The sequence below is a fragment of the Orussus abietinus genome, unplaced genomic scaffold, assembly GCF_000612105.2.
Source record: "Orussus abietinus isolate OABI.00-Male unplaced genomic scaffold, Oabi_2.0 scaffold347, whole genome shotgun sequence".
Taxonomy (NCBI): Eukaryota; Metazoa; Arthropoda; class Insecta; order Hymenoptera; family Orussidae; genus Orussus; species Orussus abietinus.
This window is the reverse complement of record NW_019395956.1, coordinates 355-18,674: the sequence shown is the minus strand read 5'-3', so window position 1 is coordinate 18,674 and position 18,320 is coordinate 355. Positions and strand designations below refer to the sequence as shown.

Genomic DNA, 18,320 nt, shown 5'->3' with positions numbered 1-18,320 from the left:
TCACTTTCTGGCTGAAATTTGTTCATGTAAATCGAGTATTTATTTAAAATTGATGTAACGATAGAATTCGAGAGTAGCCTTGCATTCCTCTGTAGGGATGGAGAGGAAGCCTCTACGTAACTTGACGTGACGTTCGGTTGGTAATGTAGATTTAAATGGAAGGTAAGTTCGAGGGGTTTGAAGGGTACGGCAGGAATTTTCAGTATCGTCTTCGGTTGAAGGAGGAAAGTGCAGTTGAGTTGCAGGGTTTATCGTAGGTGACGGAAGGATATGCATCAGCTTCGGGAAATCGACGCGCGGAACGCTGCTCGGTGAACGATTGTAGAATTTTCTCGATTTCAGTTTAGAACCAATCGAAATTAAGCGAGTGAAGTTTTCTTACGGACGTATTTAATCATATTTGATTTCGGAACGCGATATACGTCGTGAGTGAACAAAGGGGATTTTCATGTGGCAAAATGACCTGTTAGATTGTCATTTTGACATTAGGGATAATAGCAGGTAAAAGCGATAGAAAGATTCAATTATTATGAGTGAACATGACATTCCAATCGTCGATCCGACTATCGATTACACTCAGGTTAGTTAGTAACAATTGATTTTTTAAACTGGTAAATCCCTGTTTCAGTTATTCGGTGTTAATCCGTAGATTCTAATTTTTCTGTATTTTGGTGTAATCTGTCAGGCGATGTTTTTTTATTTGTAGAGAACAGGTATTATAAACAGATTTACGTTGGGCTTCTCATAGTATTTATTAATATATATGGTGGTATATATGATACAAGTCATGTTTTTGTAGGTTCCGCCAATTCACCAAAAGAGAACTATAACGTTCATCAATCAATTCATTATTCACACGGTAACTTTTCTTAACAAGTTTGCATTGTCCTGCGAAGAGAAACTTTTCGAATTTGAGAACAAGCTACAGAGGGTGGAAGCTTCGCTGGAGATTCTTGAATCACAGGTTAATATTCCGAGGCATGTGGTGATGATTTGTTTCAATTTCATTGAATTCATTGACGTATGATTTAATACCATGTTTGAACGGTCGCAGCTTTCGTCGATTCCAGGTCTACAAAATGAATCACAAAGTTCCATGCATTTATCAAATCCAACAAACCTTGATGAGAAAATTGAACAAGAAACTGAAGCAACGAAACAGATAGTTTCAAATAATGTCGACGAGACTGATAAAAATGAGCCTATTGAGCCACCACTTGAAGAAAAGTCAGAGGATATCAAGATGCAACCTGTGTGCGAGGATCCGCTGTACAAGAAGTACTTTAAGTTCATTAGTATTGGCGTACCCAAACCAGCTGTCAAATTGAAAATGCAACAGGATGGATTGGATCCATCATTGCTAGAGTAAGTTCTTGCACATATTAAAATTTCAAATCTCATTATAATACCTTATGAAAATTTAATATTTTAAAGTTTCTACAAAAAGAAAAGTAACTAGTCATTTAAAGTATATGATGGTTAATATCGCATTGACATTTAATACACTTTGTTAAACTAATTCCAATAATTGTTAGAAGTGCTCGGTTAACAAAATGATTTTACTAACATAACATTGACAGCACACCAAAGCTCTTAGTGCCAGTAAAGTCAGGAGCTACGGACGATTGATGAACTGGAACAGTAACGGTGCGTATTGCAAGGATTACAATGCATTGTATGTATTTTTACATTATATGATAGAAGTGGGATAAGCGAATAAACAGATTTATACATTTTTAAAGATTTATTTATGTTAAATACACACTTAATGTACGATTCGAACAAACACTTAGAACTGGATCATCTGGCCCTATGAACAAAAAATAATGGATTTCATATGGATAACATATAAAATAGGAAAATTGTAGTATGAAAAAAATAAAGAGAGTCTGTGAAATACCTTTCGCTTCTTGTCTCCACCCAATTCGAAATGCTTGCACCGCTTTAGCGGGATTTGTTTTCGGTACTTGCACTCGGTGCATTCCATCCTTAGTACAATTTTCTTGGTTGTTTTTGCCTGAGATAAAAAAAATTAACATTGAATTTTTATAAATGTTAGTCTTAAATCGCTACTTAATATGTCATCTGATTTATAAATTGCAATCTCATCCAATATAATGTAAACAAAAAATATTATACAATGAATCAAATGAATGAAATTTGTTTACACAACTTATCTGGCAAAATACAATTTCCTGTCAACTAGAAACAACCTTTTGACGTTAGGCTACATACCTTTTTCCTGAAAATAGGTTTCGTCTGGCCACCGAAACCTTGCTGCTTACGGTCGTAACGCCTACGACCCTGAGAGGCATGCCTTTCCTTGCTTTTCTTGTACTGAGTTACCTTGTGCGGTTTGTGTACCTTACACTTCTTGCAGAAGGTGCGCCTCTGCTTTGGTACGTTTACCTGCACAACCAAAAATTGAATAACGATTTAGATCATATCCTCCAATCTTCAATTTATAGTCTTAGTACTATAATTTCACTTGTTTCTACTGTCAATTACATTTCCGTTACATAAAATTAATTGCACAGCTTAAAAATAATAAATATCCCCACATAAGCAGGGTCTCGATTGAGGTTATGTTTATGGTCTGTCACGACCCGCGATCTAAAGTCAGCAAACTCGGAAAATATTAAACAAGATCTCTCCGAAATACTCTCCCGTTCTCGAAATTCAATAAAATAAAAATTCCCAGGGCAGGATTCCACGAATATAATCAGATTAAATGTGCATTTCGAGAATAACGGAGATACCCACCATCTTCGATGTTTTCAGAAAGAGAAGGAAACGCACTTGGCCGGAAATGGCGGTCGAGAGGCTGATGCGCGTGCGCGAGGCACTTCACGCGTATTTCTCGAGATCCCCAATAGTTTTCGACAATTTACCGCAATTTAAAAAACCTGACCAGACTATCATCCTAAAACGTAAAAAAGCTTCGATCCTGGGGAACGTAAAATACATAGATCATTCCAAAATTAGCTGAATTTCGTCGAATCCTCTTAGCGTCCTCGTCTACTCCCGTAGAGCCGGCATTACGTTTAACGATAATAACAATAACGCAGTTACTCAAAAGAAGTAACGAAAAGCAGCTGAATTTCGTGAAATGGAGACACAGAAGGTGTAACAATTATATTCGGGGATATTACAAATCTAATCGACACTAATATTGTGTAATGGGGAGGAAAGAATAGCGCACACATCGTTCCATCGATTAATCAGTAAATCCGGGAAATGGCGTCACTTACTCCGCATTACTGGAAAATCATTTTTCCGATTTTTTTTTTTCATTTCAGGCATCGAGAGAAGGCAGGTGCCTCGGCTCAGTTTATCGAGATACGGATAGTACCGTTGCGAGGTACTATCCGTGACGCCTCGAGAAGCCCTAAATTAAGGCCGTCAAAGTACCGACGTTCGCACGGATTCGGTCATAATTGAAATACGATTGCACTCGATATTTGCGCTGCCCCTGAAAGAAAAAAAAGGAGAGGAAGGGAGCATCAATTACGTAATTACGTAAACCAGATGTTATTCGCTGCATAATGACGTCACGTCGCACGTATCAATTGAATTACCTCTGGAGTCGTTCCACGTTAGTCGAGGCTCGATCGCGCGAAATAACATTCTAAAATGGCGGGCGGGAAGTTTTTATTCACACTTCATGCAAAACTCGCAGTAAGACATTTTTTAATTCAAGGAAACACGAGAGTTCATAGTCGAGCCCTCACGATGGAAAACGGGCTTGAATACGTGACGCCAGGCGGTCGTAGTAGACGGGCCAATGGCGAGGCCGCATTCCGCTGTAGCCGTCGCGCGGTAGGACCTTTCCGTTGGAGCCGAGGGTTCGCGGCCACCATCGATACTCGGGAAGCGGAAACATCAAGGCCGTCGATATGGCCCCTGAAGTGCGGTAGTTTTCCATAAACCTAACCTCAACTTAACCTCATTCCCGCTATTATAAAAATGGAGAAAGAAAGAAAAAAAAAGAAATAGATTTGAGTCACATAGAATCGCGTTCGAAGGCAGAGTCAGTATTTTGTCGCGCGGTTTCGAAGACGCCGGATTACCGGCTTGGAACGAACTTTCAAAAGCCTAATCTGCAGGAAAAGTCGAAGAATTCGTTCGAGACGGGTCGTTCGATCAACGTGGCATCCTCGCCGCGATATCTATCGATTCGCGCTTGTCGCAGGGTGTCCAAAACGAGCCGCAGGTTCGCAGCGCCAAAGCTTATTTGAATCGCGTCGGCTTAGCCTCGAACCGGACGGCCATGTTGGTCCGCGTACTCTCGAACCCCTCGTCCGCGGTACAAACGAATTCGACATAGACGGAGGGCTAGCCGGTTGCGCGGGGAACGGGTGGTAGAATTCCCTCAGGAATTCGGGGTAATTTCCGCGATACCTCGTCGCGCAAAGGGAGGACCAGGAGGGCTTAGAGGGCATGGGCCAATCAGGGATTTATCGGGTTTCAAACGGGCGCCATGTTGATTTTTGAACAAAGCCAGGTCGGCCGAGTCGTGCGCGGGTAGTCCTCCGGCAGCGCTATTCGCGCCACGATCCACGCTCGAGCACGCCGCTATCCGTAGCTCCGCTCTGACTGGTTCGCCGCGCCCCCCTCCCCTCCGCCGGTCTCGCCCGTCGTCCCTCTGCGTCGCTCCAGTGGGGTGCGCGCGAAGCGGTCTCTCTCTCGCGCGCCGCCATTGCCGCCGCCGCGGTCCACCCCCTCCCCTGCGCCCGCGGGTCGCGCCTGACGACGCTCCGCTCTCTCGGGCATTTCGCCGGAAGCCGACGCCGCGCGAGGACGCACGCAGCCGTCCTGCTGTATCCCGTAGGTGTGAGAGCCACACACGCACCCGAGGACCCGAGTCGCGCATCCACCCGCGACCAGCCACGGTGAGAGAGAGAAAGAGAGAGGAGGAGGAGGAGAGGCGGAGGAGAGAGACCGACCGACCGAGTGAGGCCAGTTAGTTTACCCACGGCAGCATGAGCACCAAGGAAAACAACGAGGTCGCCGTCGAGAAGGCGACGGAGAACGACAAGCCGGCCGCAGACGCCAAGTGCGAGATCAAGGGGATCAAGAGGCCATCGGAGGTGAGTTTGACTTCTCTTCCCTCCCGCGCCGCGTCTTAGCATCGTCCCTCTCGCTCCCTCCCACGGAGCGCCACCTCGCGCCGTCTCTATCTTCCTCCGCGGCGGAGCGTACGGCCGGAATTCCGGCCGATTCTCGCGGTGTTTCGCCATTCTCAAGAGGCCGGTCGGTACGGTAGGACCCGATCGGCGCCCCGCGTGGGTTTTCACGTGCGTCGCCGTTCGAATTGGTTCGCGCCTAAAGGCGAATTACGTGTCGCCGGCCGAGCGAGAGCGATAGCGCGGGAAGGGTCGGCCGGCCCGCGCGAGAGAGACGCTCCGACGGGCCGGGATGGTGGCGCGAGGGAAACGGAGCGAGATACGCCGGCCGGCGTTTCGCCACCGGCGTGGGGTGGCCTCCATATTTCCATGGCGTAGGTAGGCAGACGCTCGCGCGCGCGCGCGTGTCGCACCTGACTCGCTTTTCCAAGCTGAGCCTCCCGCTCTGGGAAATTAATGGCCTCTCCCTTGGCCGACCTCAATTGGCTCTGAACTCCGATACCGAGAAGGAAGTCGAGAAACGCTCTCGGAGCACGGGAGAACGGGAATCAATGCGAAGGTTTACCGCGTTTGCGGAGGTTCCCGGTATCGCGGGTAACGTTGGACCTTGTTGCGTGACGCACTCGTCGGGAAAATAGGGACGCGGAAAATCGCGCCGCCATGTGCTCCGCGGCGTCGCGTCCGTGCTCGCGCGCGCCTCGGCTCGTCGAGAGGCCGCCTCATTCAGTGCCCCCACTCCTCTTGCCGGGAGACCAGACGGTCTCCCTCGCACTCACGGGGCGGGGGATGCCATGGCGACGACCCAGTGCGTGGAACGCGCGGGGGCTCGCGCAGCCCTCCTCGGCCCCCCCTGCCCCGTCGGAGCGATTCTTCGGGCAACCTTATGACATGTACCCCGCCGTTCTTGGGTTACGCGACGATTCTCGAAGGGCGCCGAGCGAAACTTCGCTGGGTAAGGAAGGGCGCGCGCGGGGTCGATAATCGGATCGCCCTTTGACATAGAACGCAACGGGGACATGCATGGGTGATCCCGAAAGTGCCGTTGCCGAACCTCGCTCGGCTTATCGCTCGTTACCGCGGCGAAAGCTCTCAGGTTCATAAATCGTCTGGACAGCCGGACGCGGTATTCGGGACGTCCTATCGCGACCGACTTTCCGGCGTCGCGGCGGCTCTGGATCATTCTCGAAAGAACGTCCGCGGAGGACAAACTCCTCAAGAGTTTACGCGATCAAGTTGCTAATTGACGTACGTCCGTTGGTCTCGCCAGAGGCGCGAATTCCGGAGAGGGGTTTCGTCAGGAAAGGCGCGAAGCGACCCCGCGCCGCCATTTTCCTATCTTTCCGCTGTCACCTCGCGGGCTTTTCGGTGTACTCGGTGGAGGGGGGGGGGGGGCGACGGCGTCCTCCCGCGCAGTTTTCCACTCGGGAAGCGACGCTCGGCCAAGATGGCGGCCGCGGCGGAGCGCTCCCATTGGTCGCTGGCCCCGAGGTCTCGACCAATCGCGGCATGCCTCGGCGATCGATGGCCGATTGTTACGCGCGCCATGGCACGCTGCCTTCGAGCTTGTTTACAGGCCTGCGTGCATAAACACGGGATAGAGGGCGCTCCGGTGCGCTCGATCGGGCTCATATCTTTCTCTCTCTCTCTCTCTCTCTTTCTCTGTCTGGCCAACGCGTCGCGTATAGCGCCCTCCTCGTCTGGCGATCGCCTTTATCGCTCGTATTTATTTATTTCTTTCTCTCTCTCCCTCCCCCTACCTGATGCGTACGGGTTTACAAACCTTCGCGAAAACATCTGGGCGCGATTTTTCCAACGCTTACTTGGACCCCGCGTACGTGCGAACGGGAAGGCCGGATATTTTTAGACGATATTGGAGATCGTTAGCGAGGAAGACGGGGAGAGGAAGGCTACTCGAGGAAATTATCGCGAGGGATATGGGAAACGGAGGCTGCGCGCGCACGACCCGCGGTCACGTGGTACGCTCCGGGAAAGGCCGCCGGAGAGCAGGTTGGAGGTTATGTCGGGCGTGTTTACGGATGAGAGTGAGCTTCACGGCGCGGACTCCGCTCTCTGATTTTGGCTCTTCCCGTCAAGTGCATCCGGAAAACTAGGTCGAGATCTCGCATTGAATTAGTGACAATTCTCGCTTTTTGAATTTTCCCATTTACGTCTTTTCACGTTTACGGATGATCGCAAGAAAGCGTTTAGTTCCGCAATAGCGGGAAGTATCCGTACCGATTTCCTGTACATCTTTTTCCTTTTCTCTCTTTTTTTTTTCCCCATTTTTATCGACGTGTGAATTAGCCGTCGCCGCCGCTGAATTTCGAGATACGCTTGTATCGAGCGCGCGACTTTCGAGGGTCAACTAAAAATCGCTTTATCTTATCGTGTTCCCCCCTTTTCTGGATACGTTCCTTGCGGTCGCTCGGCGAGCCGTAATGGGATAAACGGCGCGAATCCGAGTCTACTTAATCGTATTTCGCCCCGTGCATCGATCGCCTCGAATTCGGTTACGTTGGATCACGGTTAGGTTAGGTTGCCCTCGTGTATCGGGAGCGGCGAGATATCTCGCTCTACGGTCGAAACCTGACGATTCTCGCGGCGCGACGTCGCGATCCTCGGTTTTGAGATTTCTAGGTTACGATAACCTGAATGCGTGTGTATGCGAGAACTTGATCGGCGTAATTTGGCACGTTCTACCGGCGAGTCTCCTCTCCAGGTTTATTTCAGTTTATTTCAGTTTATTTCAGTTTATTTCAGTTTATTTCAGTTTATTTCAGTTTATTTCAGTTTATTTCAGTTTATTTCTACTTTCCTCCCCGCTGGATCGAGGGAACCCAATGCGGCGGGTCGTGGCGAAAATTGAGGGGCGGTAATTCGATTTTCCCCGAACCCGGCCTCGCGCGACAGCCGTCAGGCGGCGCAACGGCGCGGGAATTTCAAACGGGCCCACGAGTTCGAACGAGTTCGTCCTAGTTTTCGTCAAGAATGCTCGTTACCGCCGAGAGAATGAATATCTCGAAATAAATTACAAGATCCTACGAGTCTCTTAATGATAATTATTTAGAGTACAGGCAATCCCAATCCCTGCTCAGTTAATTGATTCCCGAATGGAAAATCCACGTTCGCTGCGCACGGTTTAGAGGGAAAAACCCGGTCCAAATAATTCATTAAAATAGGAATTCGTGTCGTCGAACGCTCGAGAAGCGAGAACTTTTCTGTAGTATCGTTTTGAGGAATCCGGTGATAACACCGAGGTCGTGGTTACCGATCGAGCGGAGCCCGCCGTGGCGAGCGTTACCAACCGAGTCGTCTCGCGGCCGCCATCTTGTTTTCCCCCATTTTTTTTCCACTCCTTTTCCCCTGCGCGGATAAACTCTCCATCCGTTATTCTAGCTGACACGTAGCATTCTCTCTTTATCGTAATTCTGCCTGCCCAGCGGCTTCCTCGTCGCCTTAACTTTCCGTCCATTACGAGGTTTCGCAAATATATCATAAAAACACGGTAAATATCGAGGGTAAGACCCTTTGCGCTCCGACCGTTCCTACGCTACGGGTTTAACGGTTTCCACGTGACGTGTACTCAGAGTGCAAAGGGCTTAAGCCTTGCTTGAGAACGAGATCGTACGATTGAGGGGTTTTTTTTCCATGCAGAGGTTATGTCGCTGGTCGTTTTATATCCGTAAACCAGTCTGTCGTCACGGCGGAACGACGTAATACGGGGTAACGGTCGCGCATGCGCGAGGCGTTGCCGGGTCGCGCGGTCACGTGACTGGTATTACTTAACGCAACTGACTCGCACATAACCTAGATAACCGTTTCTATCTTTTTTTTGGTCTCCATTTCATTGTTTCACCCGGTTGTCGAGACGTTCCGGTGCGGGAAGAATCTCTCCCGGTTTCGGTCTCTTATCGGGAATCGATTACGGCGAGTCGATTCAGCGATTGTCGTCGAAAAATCGACCGGCGTGCTCTCGTTCTTCCCGCGAGACGCGTCTCTATGTTGCGGCCAATTTACGGCACCGGATACATTCCAGAATAGCCGGTGCGCGCTGGGTGACAATTTTTATCGAGCCCAAATGTAAATAAGGTTATAAACACACCGCCTCGAGGTGTAGGAATTTCAGTACGAAAGAACCTGAGCGCGTCTCGGCCATCTTGCTTCTCGAGAGAGCGGCACAAGGGGGAGGCGGGACGGTCGAAGCGATAGGTAGGACGTTGGGTTATCTGTCTTGATAGAGCAGTAATCTCCGACTCGCCTCGAATGTCACGAGGGTGTGCCCCACTTGCGTTTATGTCATGATTACCGTTTAGCACAGCGCTAAGAAACGGGAGGATTTTTCATTCCTATTTTTTTTTTATCCTTTTTATACCGTTTCTCACGCCGTATCGCCCGCGTCGTCGGGCACGCCGGGAAATTCGAACGCCGCCATGTTTGCCGCGCCGCTCGACGCTGGCGCCACCTGTGCGCTCCGAGACATACCTCGTGGCCGCCGGGCGAACCGAGAACGAAACCACTTTGAAGAGAGCGACTAGGGTTCTAAACACCGTTTACATCAGGAACGATGAGAAATTCCCGATAACTTATCGGTAATTTCTCCAAAGCTCCTTTTTTCCTTATTTTTATGAGAATTTCAATCTTTGCGACGGAGCGAACGAGAGTTTCCAATTGGCTGCAAAGAAACGACCGAAGTGGGGAAACTTTTCCATCACGCGGAATCGCACATGAAAAGTTATACGTAAATATTTTCAGCTGGAGGTAAAATAAGGACTCCATAGTTCATATATATATTTTTTTTTAAATAATATTACTCTTTAGCTCGAACTTCAAAGTGCATTGAAAAGAAATGTTAATTGAAGAGACCTAAAATATATATTAATAGAAGGAAAATTAGCGGTCACATAAATGCTCGATGTTCTCGGTAACTTACGGTACGCTTCACCGTCTACAATTTTACGTTACCGTGGATTTTCTAACTCTAAGGGCGAGTGGTTCAGGAAAATGCCAAACCAGGATTGGCTTCCCCCCCCTTGTTCCGCGATACGATTTATTTAGCCTCTTTGATCGGTTTATCGGCCACCGGTGGGCCACTTGTAGACACAATACCGGGTTTTTATCGCCAATCCGATAGCGGGGAGGGCATTCCACGGCGAGCCTTTGGCGAAGGTCGTTTACACCTCCCGGGAGTGGACAGTCGGTAAGGGAACTCACCTTTCTCGCGAATCCTGACAATACCTTCCTCGAAGTAGTTCGCTTAGTTCTCCATTTCTTTTTTCTTTTTCCCCTTTTTTTTTCCCCCAGGCCCAGGGGGCATTGATTCCCCTCGAGTGGCTTCCAGACATTTTGCGTTAAGACTGGAAGCCCCTGAGGAAAATCGACGCGGCACTGGGTGTGTGTGTGTGCGTATATATATATGTATGTATATATATATACTGGGTATACATGCATATATGTCATACCCAGATCGGAATCCCTCCGCCGAAACGTTCCCCTCCTTTCCGCGCCCCCTCCACGGAAAATCGCCGTACTAGATGCGTTTTTTTTCTCCTTGTTTTTCTGACACATGTGGAATAATCGTTAGAGAGGACAATCGTCAAGTGGAGGCGCCTGGGACTGTGAAACAATGTCCGATGCCGGCGATACGTCGACGCCGTCTCTGTACACATACGGTAATGGCTTATGAAACGCGAGCGCGAAACCAGGCCTCGGTTGACGATTATTCAACAATGTTCTGTATTTTTTTTCCCTTTCCTTTTCTTTTTTACCCTCCATGAGCGATACGCGTTCATGCGCGGTCGACCTTAAAGGCCGGCTCGCTACCGGGGAAAAATGACGGATTGATTAAATGGCCGTCCATTAGGTTTATCGTTTCAAGGAACGCCGTGAACGTAGACCACGCTGGCGTCGATATACCGGAGCGTCGGCGTCGTTATAAATTGTAACGATTTTTTAATACATTTGTTACCGTAACGATTGTTAGTACGTCGCCGCCGGTTAAAAGTGTCTCGGCTTTAATATCTGGAGATATCTGTTAACAGACGTGACTCGGTACTGGTATAATGGTGATGGAACATTTTTCCTTTTTTTTTTTTCCTCAAGAGTATTTGCTAAATGCCTAATGTCACGCGTTCGATATCTGAAGATTTATCGTTTAAGAAGGATTTCTTCTTATTTATTTGGATTTGTCGTTTAAGAGAATCTTTTCTTTTCCTCCTTTTGTCTTTCTTCAAGAACCGTTGCTAAATGGCTAATGTCACGGTCGCTTTTCGACTTGCAGGACAAGACCGAGGATGCGAAGAAGCAGAAGAAGGAGGAGAACGGTGACGGAGAGGTAGAGGAGGAGGACGTGGAGGAGGAGATCGAGGGGGAGGAGGAGGAAGTGGACGGAGACGGCTTGGAGTCCGACGAGGAGCCCGACATGGTGGGAGGCGAGGTCGACTTCGAGGATTGCGAAGGTAAGTCTAGCCTCGCCGTAAGATCGGGGCCGAGCGGCCTCGCGTTACGACGTTAGAATTTCTCGCTCAAAGCTTCTCTATCCTGGTCGAAAACGGAGTAGAAAAGTCCTTTACGATTCTTCTCTGCGACGCGTACTTCGTCCGTAACCGGACGAACAAGCCCGGTCGGTCGCGTCACACCGAGTGCGGCGCGACCCCGCGGCATCGGCTATTCCGCGGTTAAGGGGGTGCGAAAGTGGCATCGGAAGAAAGCCTTTCTCCTAACTGGGTGTACCGAATCCCTTCGAACTTCACAACGCAAATACAGAGGCTGCGAGGAAGGTCCCGATGCCCCATGAAGTTCTCAATATTTATACAAAAGAAAAATAATTTGTTAAGTGCCTGTAAAGAAATTTCAAAAGTATATATATATTGAGATTTCACAGATGTCAGGACCTTCCTGAAGGCCTTTACGTTGACGTTGTAAATTTGGAGACGATTCGGTGCACCCATTTCGGAGAAAGAGTTTCATAAACGAGAGAGATCACTTTGACGTAGCCCTTAATTATCACCGGCAAACGAAGGATCGTAGAGAAAAGGTTATATACCCGACATTCTCGACTGCGTTTCGACGAAGGAAAGGCGCGATAAAAAAAAAGCCGTGGTCGCAACGCGCTCGCCCGACCTCGGCCGACGTGAGCGCCTCGTGGGCGTTTTCGTTACTAACGGTCTCGTTGTTGTTCCACAGAAGAGGAGGAGGACGACGCGGACGGGGACGGGGACGGCGACGTGGACGAGGAAGAGGAGGACGCATAATGAAAGAAGGTCGCGAGCGTTATATGTAAGTAAGAAGGGAGGTAGGCAGATGGCGCCATCGTCGACCTCGCCGGCCAGTCGGCGGTTCTTCGTAGCGGACGACACTTGCTCTCATATTGAGTGGTTGGTAGCGACGCCGGCGGCCGGCGCGCCCTTCTCCGAGGAGCTGGAGCGAGCGAGCGAGGTCGAGGGATGGAAGATAATGAGAAAGAAGAAGAGGAGAAAGAACGACAGCTCTCTCGGCTCCTCGCGACACTCCGGCCCGCGGGCGCCATCTCGCCCCCGAAGAAGAGACACCTGGACGCGCGTTCGCGCGGCGCCTCCGAGCACCGCCTCTCCCTCCACCCCTCGAGCCGTCACCAAAAATACGAGCCGCCGGGTCTTCCCCCCGGAAATTGCGCGCCGGCGTCTCTCGGGGGGAGGGACCGAGGGCGCATGCGCGCCGCCTCGCGACATCTTCCTCCCACGGCAGCGAGTCCCGCTCTCTTCGCCAGGCAGAGACCCCGCCCCGCCGCACACCCCTGCCCCCACCGCCCGGAAAATCAATATACCAATATATACATACATACATATATACACGATACGTGCCTGCCTATGCACGTATACATACCTATATATGTGTGCACGTATACATATATGCGTGTATCCACAAACTCGCGCGCGCGCGCACGCGTACATGTATATAGCATTCGCGTCGCGCACCGCGGGGGACAGTTTTATATTAACGAGAAACTTATTTAAGAGAGGAAAACCGGAAGAAAGGAAGAAAAAAAATAACAGAGAAACAAGAGAGATGCGCTGCGATTATAAGGATATGAGATAAACGAGACGATGACAGAAAAAAGCTCTATTGTATTTAAAATAGTGTTTAAAAATGGACGTGTGTTTTGCGGGCGAGAGTTCTAGGTTACACACTTTTTCTCTTCATTCATCTCCGTTTTTGTCGCCGAGAGAGACGCAGGGACGGACAAGAGGACGAGCGCGTACGCGCTGACTGACCGACACACACTCATACATACACGTAGGACGCGAAATTTCCGTTCCCTCGACGGCGGATGCCTCTCACCGACGACGCGCATGCGCGGCCGCGAGTCTGCCGCCTTCGACTCGAGGCGGTGCGGCGCGCTCCTGATGACGCTATGCGCCGAGCCGTGTGTCGCGTCGCGTAAGGTCTCGATGACGCGTCGCGTGAGGTCTTGATGATGCGTCGCGTCGAAATGTCGGGACGGCGCGAGGGGATCCTTCCGGCTTATATACGTAACACCTCGTACACTGGCGGACGCGAGTGCCTTCCCTTGCGAATATGGCGCCGCCAGTGTGCTACGGGGAAGCCATTCGCGTCCCCCCACGGTGTAGGTTAACTCGGAAAGAGAGGGCGCCGAGCGTCGAGGCTGCGCGCGGTATAACGATCCGAAGCGACGCCAGCGCCGCCAGTCGACGCCAGGGGAGGGAGTCACGCGTGACGTTTCTCAACCGCTGCTGCATGATGACTATACATAGCCTGTATAAAGTTTATGGACTAAGGAACACTTTTTTATTATTATTAACGGTAACTCAACTGTGTACACGTAACGCGTAAGGTGGAGATTGTTACGTACTTTAGGCACGGACGCGTAGAGTAGGGAGTGAGAGAGAAAAAGAGAGCGAGTGAGTGAGCGCAGGGGGAGGGGGTCTGCGCCGGCGTGCCGTGACGCCAGGCGCAGTGGCGTCGCTTCCAGAAGTCTCTCTCGTATATCCACGGGACGCGACTGCAGCTGGGCCGACGGAGGACCGGGTTAGGCGGCCGCGAGGCTAGATTTTTCACCTCTCGACACAATTTAGGCCGCGCATACCCGTTAGGCGGGTAAGGCCGATATTTCGTGAGCGCAACGAACGACGGATGTGTTCGTTGTTTCGTCGTCGTCAACCGTTTCCTTTTTTTTTTAATCTCAAGGAAGTAATCGTGCTGGAATAGATTTTTTTTTAATTCAAGCTCGATTAAGAGCGAAGATGGGGAGGCATTGCGAAGGGGGGCGCGGTTATGGTTTTTTTACATTTTCTTTTTCTTATTTTTATAGGGTCGCCTAGGTTATCGGAAATACGTAAGGTCGCGCAGCTCGTCGGCGGGTCGGTTCAGTGGGTGAGGTGGGTATTAATGGAAACTGTAGGATGACGCGCGTAAGCCCCGTCGATCGCCCAATCTCGGTTACGGCTCACTCGGGCGCGGAAAATTTGAATTGGGCGCCGGAGTACCAACGCGGGAAATTCAAATCGCGCGGCGGCACGAAGTCGGGCCAAGTGCAGACGGCGCGCGTGCGCGAGAGAACGTCCACGGTATCTCTGTACAATGCGGATTGTCTCCGAGAGCAAGGAATTACCCGGAGACGCCCTCGTTACCGCGAGGGCGAGCGATCCACCATCGACGCGAACCGACGCGGACAGAGAGAGCGACTAAATACGAGGGGCGCAGCCGATCTTTCGAAAGAAAAAACAAAAAGAAAAGGAAAAAAAAATAACCCTCAGATCCTCGTCAATTGTACATTTAACCGCGAATGACTTCCACCTTGGGACGACCAGGGCGTGGGGATCTCCTCGACCGATGGAACCGCGCGACGATCTTACCTGAGAGCGCAGGCGCGAGCGAAAGTCTCCGCCTCTCGAATGCGCGCGTGCTCCCGGCGGCAGCCGCTCGCGGACTGAGGCAGTGGCGCCACCTCGCGGGTGGCGGTCGACCTCGCTAGCCGGCCGCGCACGCGCGCCGCGGCGCGCCACTTTTCCTGTTTCCGTGAGCATTTTTGCGTCACGGTTGCGCGATCTTATTTTTTACTCTTGACTCATCGCCGCGGACCGACGACGAGCGCCGGCCCTCCTTCCACTCGCCAAAAAGGAACGCTTCCATTTATCTTCCTTCCCCTCGATTCTTTCTAGAACGTACCGCGCCCTGGTTCCCGTTAAGGGAAACGAAATGATCCCCAATGGCCGCTGGGTCGAGTCGGTCTTACCTAGAAAGCTAAGTTTTCTTCCGTTTCGGGCAACGATCCGCTTCCAGGGTCAATCCATCCTGAAATCCCTGATATGTCATGGTTTTCTAATCATCTGGTGGCCCTGGATTCTTTGGGCCATTTTCTATTTTAAACTCGGCTCTATGCGCGCCATTTGGTGGTCCGCTATCTCGTGTTTTTATTCAATCGAAGGTTGCTAACTTGGGGGTGCAGAATTCGTATATGACCCGATTCTCGAGTTCGTACGTGAAATCGACCGTCTCGAATCGACTTTCAAACCTATTAGACGATGTTCGCAACTTCGCAGGAATGCGAAACATTTCACGCGATACTTTTCATGCGAAACTTTTCATACGACACTTTTCATGCGAATCTATTCGTATGCGAAAAAATCCGCGTGAACTGGGGAATCGGGTTCATGAGTGCTGGTGTTAGGCTCGATATCGGGCCAAAATCCGGCATAGATAGAAATAGACAGAGAATACAGAATTCATATAGAGGGGCGAGGGTCGTCGCGATCTGTCGGTCCTTCGTCGTGACTTTTTACACCCTTCCCTGGGGAGAGAGACTCGCTAAGCAGCGGATTCTTAATCGGAAAAACAAGTTAACGGTGACGAGACATTGCGGTTACGATACCACTGTACCATAGCTGCATAATAATTAAATAAAGGTAACGATAATTTGGATGGCGAGATACGATGGTCCCACGTTTTAATGTACAAATATTTTCGAAAGAGTTGTGCGTTAGTTAAGTAAAGAGCGCGGTTAGAGCCGAAGAGAGAAAGAGAGAGAGTGTCCGAGAGATTGAGAGAGTGTTCGACTGCCTGACCGACCGAGAGAGAGAGAGAATTAAGTAAAAGTGTAGTTCAGTATCGTGAGTAGCGATGGGTATGAAAAATCTGATATTTAGAGTCGGAGCGGTTATTCACGCCCCGCAGGATTTCTTTTAATGTTTTAATATCTCCAAGAGAAGAAATACGAACATGTCTCGAGGAGAATATCAGAACTCGAGTGGGATGGACCTTTTTGGCGTAACAATAAAATGAGATAACACTTCGATAAACACAACGAGCTCATTTCGAGTTGACCTCCTCGTACCGATTCGAATACCCGAAAGTTCGATAACGAGCTCCTATTGTTCTTCGAATTTTCTATTAGAATTATCCTAGATGTAAGGGCCGAGCGATTGGAATTTAACGTAGCCGAATATTTCATCGATCTCGAGGTCCTTATTTGCTTTTCCTTCCATGCGAGTGAGACGGAGAACGCGGAAAAGCGAGTTCTCTGGATTCGCCGAAAGAAAGAAAGGAAAGAAATAGATAATAGAAGAGAAGACGCTTTCCGGCTCTCCTAGGAAGAACGTGGAGACGAGAAAGTAGGATAAGAAGGAGACGGAAATGGAAATTCGGTTTTTCCCACGTTTTGTACAGGATCTTCTATCGCATTCCCGTTCCTTCGATGTCGGTATCTCCCATCGGCCAAAGCTAGATAATCTCTCCGCTCATTCCATCGGATTTGAATCCTTTCATTGTATTTTTAAGTAAAAATACACTCTGGAAAACTTGGAAATCTGCTATTAGACCTTTTCCGTACTGGGAAGCATCTGAAGGACGCAAAAATTCAGATAAAAAGGTGAGTTGAACTTAGGACCTCGTAATTAGCCTCGTGGGAGGAGAGTATCTTATCGCGAGGTTTTGCGCGTTTATTACTTTCCTAATAAATGTGATTTTCTTCCTGGAAAAGGCTGATGCGGGCACTTAGGAATGTTGATATAAAACTGGTCCGATTGAATGCCACTGAGATGATGGAAGGTTTCACGTTCGTCTGGATTTAAGCGTTTATACCGAAGCTTTTTTTGCGAACCGCAAGAATCTGCTAAATTGGCGATAGCTTATCGCGTTTGTATCACTCTTACGGTTTACTGCTTCCTGCAGATACTTTCGATTTGACGGCGAAATCATATGACGAGATGATATAAAAATTCTTTACGAAAGAGAATGCAAAAATAAATCCTCTAGAAGTGCCAATCTAAAGAAAATATTCTATACGCGTCCCAACGTAAAGAGGAAACCCCTCTACAAGTGACAATCTAAAGAAAAAATTCTTCTCGAGTGACAAACGTAAAAAAGAAATCCTTAGCAAGTGACAACATACAGAGGAAATTCTTTACGAGTAACAACGTGATGAAAAAAAATTGTTTAGGTGTGTCAACGTAAAGAGAGGGAATTCTTTGCGAGCGACAACGTGAGGAGGAAATTCTTTACAAATGACACGAAGAGAAGATCCTTACAAGTGACAATGTAAAGGAAAAGTATTTTTTAGAAAAAGGATTACGTGTAAAGAACGGTTCACAGACAGGGCATTTGAAATTAGGTGAATAATTCTTCATAGACGCGCGTCCCCTCGTACGGTACAAACGTGGATATGGTGAGGGTCATGGTAATCCAGGACGAGTTATCGATTGGCTACCGTACCCTACGAGGGGTGTAGTCTCTCCCTAAAACGGACTATGAGCTCTGCCAAACGCTTTTTCAGCGACGATGCCACCGCCAAAGCGGGGGAATAAAGCCTTCCGCTTTTATTGATCCATCTTGCGAACTTTGTCCTCGGCTCTCATGCGGCTAACCCGAGTCTCCCGTCCTTTTGATCTCTCTCGAAATTAACGCGCCCCGACTAAGCGGTGCCCGCCACGTACACAAAGGAGGAAAGAAAAAAAAAAGAAATGACAATTACGACCAGGGTACTCTTCCCGATTTCTCTAATATGGAAATCAAGACGATATAATTACCAGACATAAGTTGGGACATTGCTCACGGACAGGGTCGCGCGATCGCATCCTGTGCTGCCCTCTGATTTCGTACGTTAGCTTTCACCGTTTTTTGCCTCTCATTTGCGGATAAAATAAATAAGGTAAGTGGAGGGTTATGTCAAAGAGGGCGCCACGAGTGTTCTTCCCTTACCAT

The 18,320-nt window shown here is 49.3% G+C and overlaps 3 protein-coding genes across 3 annotated transcripts; 2 read left to right on the top strand and 1 right to left on the bottom strand.

Annotated features, from left to right (window-relative positions):
- The first annotated feature begins 369 nt into the window (after positions 1-369).
- Positions 370-1,735, top strand: LOC105701555 (WASH complex subunit 3). The gene is made up of 4 exons (XM_012428394.2): positions 370-580; positions 800-964; positions 1,055-1,365; positions 1,581-1,735. The coding sequence occupies exons 1-4, from the start codon at positions 530-532 to the stop codon at positions 1,627-1,629; spliced, it is 576 nt and encodes a 191-aa protein (XP_012283817.1). The 5' UTR covers positions 370-529; the 3' UTR covers positions 1,630-1,735.
- Positions 1,730-2,910, bottom strand: LOC105701556 (60S ribosomal protein L44). Its single transcript, XM_012428395.2, has 4 exons — positions 2,764-2,910; positions 2,236-2,409; positions 1,901-2,017; positions 1,730-1,810 (listed from the first exon to the last, which is right to left on the bottom strand). The coding sequence occupies exons 1-4, from the start codon at positions 2,764-2,766 to the stop codon at positions 1,790-1,792; spliced, it is 315 nt and encodes a 104-aa protein (XP_012283818.1). The 5' UTR covers positions 2,767-2,910; the 3' UTR covers positions 1,730-1,789.
- A 1,609-nt stretch (positions 2,911-4,519) lies between these two features.
- LOC105701537 (acidic leucine-rich nuclear phosphoprotein 32 family member B) lies at positions 4,520-16,420 on the top strand. The gene is made up of 3 exons (XM_012428359.2): positions 4,520-5,090; positions 11,404-11,581; positions 12,309-16,420. Exons 1-3 carry the CDS (start codon positions 4,983-4,985, stop codon positions 12,374-12,376), a joined length of 354 nt encoding a protein of 117 aa, XP_012283782.1. The 5' UTR covers positions 4,520-4,982; the 3' UTR covers positions 12,377-16,420.
- Positions 16,421-18,320: the final 1,900 nt, after the last annotated feature.

Bases quoted from the DNA above. Each gene is read 5' to 3' on its own strand.
- LOC105701556 (XM_012428395.2), bottom strand. The intron at 2,018-2,235 runs GTATGTAGCCTA...TTTTTATCTCAG, and splicing joins AACCTATTTTCAGGAAAAAG to GCAAAAACAACCAAGAAAAT. The intron at 1,811-1,900 runs GTATTTCACAGA...TTTTGTTCATAG, and splicing joins GTGGAGACAAGAAGCGAAAG to GGCCAGATGATCCAGTTCTA.
- LOC105701555 (XM_012428394.2), top strand. From the start codon at position 530: ATGAGTGAACATGACATTCCAATCGTCGATCCGACTATCGATTACACT. The intron at 581-799 runs GTTAGTTAGTAA...ATGTTTTTGTAG, and splicing joins CGACTATCGATTACACTCAG to GTTCCGCCAATTCACCAAAA. The intron at 1,366-1,580 runs GTAAGTTCTTGC...TAACATTGACAG, and splicing joins TTGGATCCATCATTGCTAGA to CACACCAAAGCTCTTAGTGC.
- LOC105701537 (XM_012428359.2), top strand. From the start codon at position 4,983: ATGAGCACCAAGGAAAACAACGAGGTCGCCGTCGAGAAGGCGACGGAG. The intron at 5,091-11,403 runs GTGAGTTTGACT...TTCGACTTGCAG, and splicing joins GGATCAAGAGGCCATCGGAG to GACAAGACCGAGGATGCGAA. The intron at 11,582-12,308 runs GTAAGTCTAGCC...GTTGTTCCACAG, and splicing joins CGACTTCGAGGATTGCGAAG to AAGAGGAGGAGGACGACGCG.